The sequence below is a fragment of the Chroicocephalus ridibundus genome, chromosome 25 (genome assembly GCF_963924245.1).
Source record: "Chroicocephalus ridibundus chromosome 25, bChrRid1.1, whole genome shotgun sequence".
Classification (NCBI taxonomy): Eukaryota; Metazoa; Chordata; class Aves; order Charadriiformes; family Laridae; genus Chroicocephalus; species Chroicocephalus ridibundus.
The window spans coordinates 273,775-279,556 of NC_086308.1; the positions used below are offsets into that span (position 1 = coordinate 273,775).

Below are 5,782 nucleotides of genomic sequence, written 5' to 3' on the forward strand. Positions count from 1 at the left end.
AAACTGAGCGCCCCCCCGAACCCTGACCCCCCCCCAAATTGACCCCCCCCAAATCCTGAGCCCCCCCAAACCGAGCCCCCCCCAAAACCCTGAGCCCCCCCAAAGCCCCCCCCAGACCGAGCCCCCCCCAAACCCTGACCCCCCCCCAATTTGAGCCCCCCCAAAGCCGCCCCTAAATCCTGAGCCCCCCCCAAAACTGAGGCCCCCCAGAGCCCCCCTCCTTTTTACGTCATCACAACTCCTCCCACCCCCATTACGTCACGCCCCCCCCCCCCCATCCGCCCTTCGTCCCCTCCTCTTCCTCCCGGGGGTGGGATTTTGGGGGGGGGGGGGGGCGCGGGGGGGGGAGGAAACGACCACCCCCCCAATAGCCATGGCGGAGCCGGGAGGTGGGTGGCGGGGGGGGGGGGAGGCGGGGGGGGGAGGAGGATTTGGGGGGAATAAGGGGGATTTTGGGAATGATAATGATGATTTTTAGCGGGGGGGGAGGGGGCTGTTTTGAGGAGAATAAGGGGGGTTTTGGGGGTATAATGGGGATATTTTTCGGGGGGGTTGTGTTTTTTGGGGGGGGGGGGGATAGGGATTTTGGGGGGCTGCCGGAAAGGGGGGGGGAGTGATGGTGTTTTGGGGGGAATAATGGGGATTTTGGGGAAATAATGGGGATTTTGGGGGGGGGGGATGCAGTTTTGGGGAGAATAATGGGGATTTGGGAGAAATAATGGGGATTTGGGGGGGGGGTAACGGGGATTTTGGGGGAAATAATGGGGATTTGGGGGGGGGGGGTGTTGCCGGAGGGGGGCGCTCTTTTGGGGGGGGGATAACGGGGATTCGGGGGAGGAAAATGGTGATTTTTGGGTGGGAGATAACGATTTGGGGGGGTGGGGATTTTTTTTTTTGGGGGGGGGGGCGGTGGGAATGCCGTGGGTTTTTGGGGCAAATAACAGGGATTTTTTGGGGGGGGGGGGGGGCTCCTGGTGGGAGGGAATTTACGGGGAGCCCCCGGGGAGGAATTTTGGGGGGGGAGAAAAGGGATTTTTGGGGGGGGGGGGGGGAAGTGATTTTTGGGGTACAAAAGTGATTTTTTTTTTTTTTGGGGGGGGGGGTGGAGCTCCTGATGGGAGCCCCGGGGAGGAATTTTGGGGGGAGAAAAGGGATTTTTGGCAGGGCATAAAAGTGATTTTTTGGTTTGTTTTTTTTTTTTTTGGGGGGGGGAAGTGATTTTTTGGGGGCGGGACGCCGTTTAGGGGGGTTCTCTGTGAGGATTTTTTGGGGGGAAACGGTGATTTTTGGGGGGGGGTGGTGGTGGGGGGGGTGTCCGACGCCTGATTTTTTTTTTTTCATTTATTTTATTTATTTTTTATTCCGGGGGGGGGGCGGGATGTGTGTGTGTGTGTGGGGGGTGTGTTTGTCGTATCTCCGCAGGCGCCGCCGCTGCCTCCCCGCCCCCCCGTGAAGGTCCGTTCGCCCCCTCTTCCTCCTCCTCCTCCTCCTCCTCCTCCTCCTCGCCGCCCATGGACGCCGACCCCCCCCCGCCCCCCCCGGCCTCGGGGGTCACCCCCCAAACCGGGGGGGCCCCCCTCAACCTGCCCTTGATCCTGGAGGAGCTGCGGGTCCTGCAGCAGCGCCAGCTCCACCAGATGCAGATGACGAAGAGATTTGCCGCCAGGTCCTACTTTTGGGCACCTTGGACCCCCCCAAACCGCCCCCCCCGGCTAAAAAAACGACCCCCCCAAACCCCCTTTTTTCCACCTTTTCCCTCCTTTCCCCGCCGGCGCCCGAGGTTTTAAAGCGGAACCCGCCGGCGGGGCTACCTTTTTCGGGCCGGCGGCGGCGGTTCTCCTTCGTCGTCCTCCCCGCCGGCCCTTTTGCGGCCGAAAAATTTCGGGGGGGGGGATACGGGGGCGACCCCCCCTCCTCCCCCCCACCCCCGGCACGAATGCGGGTTTTGCGGCAAAGGGTTCGGCAGCGAGAGCGCCCGGCAGATCCACCTGCGCTCCCACACCGGGGAGAGGCCCTACAAGTGCAACGTGTGCGGCAACCGATTCACCACCCGGGGCAACCTGAAAGTTCATTTCCATCGGCACCGGGAAAAATACCCCCACGTCCAGATGAACCCCCACCCCGTCCCCCAGCACCTGATTATCTCTGCCGGCGGCCACCCAGCAGCTCAGCGTGGCCGGCCAACGTCTTGCCGGGGCTACCCAACTCCAGGCGGCTACTCAAAACCCCGCCGGGGCCACCCAAAACCTCGCCGCGACCGCCCAAAACGTCGCCGGGGCCAACCAACATCTGGGCGCCGGCGACCAAGTCAAGGGGGCCGGCCAAGCGGTCAACGCGGCCACCCAGCAGCTCGGCGGGGCCACCCAACCGGTCAACGCGGCCACCCAACTCAACACAACCACCCAGCCGGTCAACGCGGCCACTCAACAGGTCAATGCGGCCACTCAACTCAATGCGGCCACCCAACCGGTCAATGTGGCCACCCAACCGGTCAATGCGGCCACCCAACTCAATGCCACCACCCAACCAGTCAACGCGGCCACCCAACCAGTCAACATGGCCACCCAACAGCTCAACGCGGCCACCCAACCTGTCAATGTGACCACCCAACTCAACGCGGCCACCCAACCGGTCAACGCGGCCACCCAACCACTCAACGCGGCCACCCAACCACTCAACGCGGCCACCGGCCACCCAACCACTCAACGCGGCCACCCAACCACTCAACGCGGGCCACCCAACAACTCAACGCACGCGGCCACCCAGCCGGTCAACGCGGCCACCCAACAACTCAATGCGACCACCCAACTCAACGCGGCCACCCAAACCGGTCAACGCGGCCACCCAACTCAACGCGACCACCCAACAACTCAATGTGACCACCCAACCGGTCAACGCGGCCACCCAACCACTCAACGTGGCCACCCAACTCAACGTGGCCACCCAACCGGTCAACGTGGCCACCCAACAACTCAACGCGGCCACCCCAACCGGTCAACGTGACCACCCAACCGGTCAACCACGGCCACCCAGCACCTCAATGTGACCACCCAACCGGTCAACGCGGCCACCCAACAACTCAACGCGACCACCCAACTCAACGCGGCCACCCAACCGGTCAACGCGGCACCCAACACCTCAACGCGGCCACCCAACTCAACGCGCCCGCCCACCACCACCACCACCACCACCAGCTGGCGCTGGCCGCCCAACCCCTGGCGGTGGCCACCCCCGCCGCCCCGCCCTTCCCCAAGCTCCTCCTCCTGAAGGCCGCCGAAGGCAGGTCCAAAGCCGGGGGGGACGAAAACACCCCCCCCGGGCAAAACCCAAACCTGGGCTTTTTTCGCCGGCCGCTGGAAGGGTTCCCCCGTTTTTTTCCAACCCCCCCCCGGGCCCCCCTCCCCCCGCCGCCTCCCCCCCTCCCCCCGCCCTCGGAAACTTCCAAACTTCAACAACTGGTGGAAAAAATTGACCCCCCCCCCGCCGCCGCCGGCGTCGTCGGCGTCATCGTCATCATCGGCGGTGACCCCCCCCCCGGCACCAGTGCCCCGTTTGCCGCCGGGTTTTGAGTTGCCCCCGGGCTTTGAGGTTCCATTTTGGCCAACACGGGGGCGGGGGGGGGCCTGTATTTTTTGGCGGGGGGGGCCGGGGAGGGGAGACCCTTCCGGTGTAAAATTTGCGGCCGGTGTTTCTCCAGCCGGGGCAACCTGCGGGCCCACCTGGCCGGGGGGGGCGGCGGCGGTCACCGCGGGGGGGGGCCGCCCACACCCCCCCCCAAATTCTTGCCCCCTCTGCCCCCAAAAATTGGCCGACGGCCTGCGCCTGCGGCGCCACGTCCGCCTCCACCTGGCGGGGGGGGCGCCCCGCGGCCTCCCCCCGCCGCCCCCCCCGCCGGGGGGCGCCCCCCGAATCGAGGAGGAGGAGGAGGAGGAGGAAGAAGAGGAAGAAGGAGAAGAAGACGACGAGGAGGAGGAAGAGGAGGAGGAAGAGGAAGGCGGCAGCGAGGAGGAAGAAGCCGGGGGGGGGGACGACGACGACTGCGACGACGGACGGCCCCGAACGGGCCCCCCCCGGCCCCGAGGAGGAAAAAGGGGGGGGCGACGAACCCCCCGCCGCGGGGGGGGGACCCCGAAAAGGAGGAAGGAGGAGGAGGAGGAGGAGGAGGAGGAGGGGAGGAAGCAGGTAAAGGGGGGGGGGGGGCCTTAATTAAGGGATTGGGGGGGTCCCTGATTAAGGGGATCGGGGGGGTCACCCCTAATTAAGGGGGTCTGGGGGGGTCCTAATTAAAGGGGGGGTGGGGACGTCCCCCTAATTAAAGGGGGGGTCCCTGATTAAAGGGATTGGGGGGTTCACCCCTAATTAAGGGGGTCTGGGGGGGGTCCCTAATTAAAGGGGGGGGTGAGGGGTCCCCCAAATTAAGGGGGGGGTCCCTAATTAAGGGGATCGGGGGGTTCACCCCCTAATTAAGGGGGTCTGGGGGGGTCCCTAATTAAAGGGGGGGTGGGGGCATCCCCCAAATTAAGGGGGGTGTCCCTAATTAAGGGGATTGGGGGGTTCACCCCCTAATTAAGGGGGTCTGGGGGGTCCCTAATTAAAGGGGGGGGGCCCTAATTAAGGGGATTGGGGTTCACCCCTAATTAAGGGTGTCTGGGGGGGTCCCTAATTAAAGGGGGGGTGAGGGCATCCCCCAAATTAAGGGGGGGGGTCCCTAATTAAGGGGATTGGGGGGTCACCCCCTAATTAAGGGGGTCTGGGGGGGGTCCCTGATTAAGGGGATCGGGGGGGTCACCCCTAATTAAGGGGGTCTGGGGGGTCCCCTAATTAAAGGGGGGGTGGGGGCGTCCCCCAAATTAAGGGGGGGTCCCTAATTAAGGGGATCGGGGGGGTCACCCCTAATTAAGGGGGTCTGGGGGGGTCCCTAATTAAAGGGGGGGTCCCTGATTAAGGGGATTGGGGGGTTCACCCCTAATTAAGGGGGTCTGGGGGGGGTCCCCTAATTAAAGGGGGGGTCCCTGATTAAAGGGATTGGGGGGTTCACCCCCTAATTAAGGGGGTCTGGGGGGGGGTCCCCCTAATTAAAGGGATTGGGGGGTTCATGCCCTAAGTAAGGGGGTCTGGGGGGGTCCCCTAATTAAAGGGGGGGTCCCTAATTAAGGGGATTGGGGGGTTCATGCCCTAATTAAGGGGGTCTGACCCCCCCATTTTTCTTCCCCCGCCTCCCCCCCCCACAGGTCCCCCCAGATTGGACCCGGAGCCCCCCCGCCGGAGCCGGGGAGACGAAGAAGTAGTTTAATTAGTGGGGGGGGGGGGGGGAAGGGGGAAATGGGGGGGGGGGGCACCCAAAATCTCCTCCTCTCTGCACCCTAAAAAAAAAAATACACCCCCCCTTCACCCCAAAATCCCCCCCCCGCACCCCAAAATCCGCCCCCCCCCCCCCCCCATAGACTAGGCCTATTAAAGCCGTTTGCTGACCTTCGCCCCCCCCCTCCTCAGCTTCTTGTCAATGATTTGGGGTTCGGGGGGGCGGCGGCGGGGGGGGGGGGAAGGGATTTTGAGGGGAATCCCCCCCCCTCAAAAAAGAAAGGGGGAACCCCCCCAAAAAAGGGGCGAAACCCCCCCAAAATAGGGTGCCCCCCCCCCCCCCGCCCTCAAAAACCTGGCTCTGTCAGGGCACAAGATGGCGGCCGTTGCTATGGCGCCAAAATGGCGGCGGTTGCCATGGCAGCCGGCGTGGGAGGGGGGGCTCAAAATGGCGGCGGTTGCCATAGCAGCCGGAGCGGGG

General features: G+C 64.3%; 1 protein-coding gene across 1 annotated transcript; it reads left to right on the forward strand.

The window, feature by feature from the left end:
• The first annotated feature begins 373 nt into the window (after positions 1-373).
• On the forward strand, positions 374-5,347 carry LOC134527005 (sal-like protein 2). Its single transcript, XM_063359351.1, is given in 11 exon segments — positions 374-389; positions 1,423-1,644; positions 1,647-1,701; positions 1,790-2,653; positions 2,771-2,873; positions 3,034-3,113; positions 3,170-3,542; positions 3,545-3,612; positions 3,653-3,735; positions 3,770-4,182; positions 5,232-5,347. Coding segments are annotated over 11 exon segments (2,334 nt in total). The 3' UTR covers positions 5,289-5,347.
• The last annotated feature ends 435 nt before the right edge of the window (positions 5,348-5,782 follow it).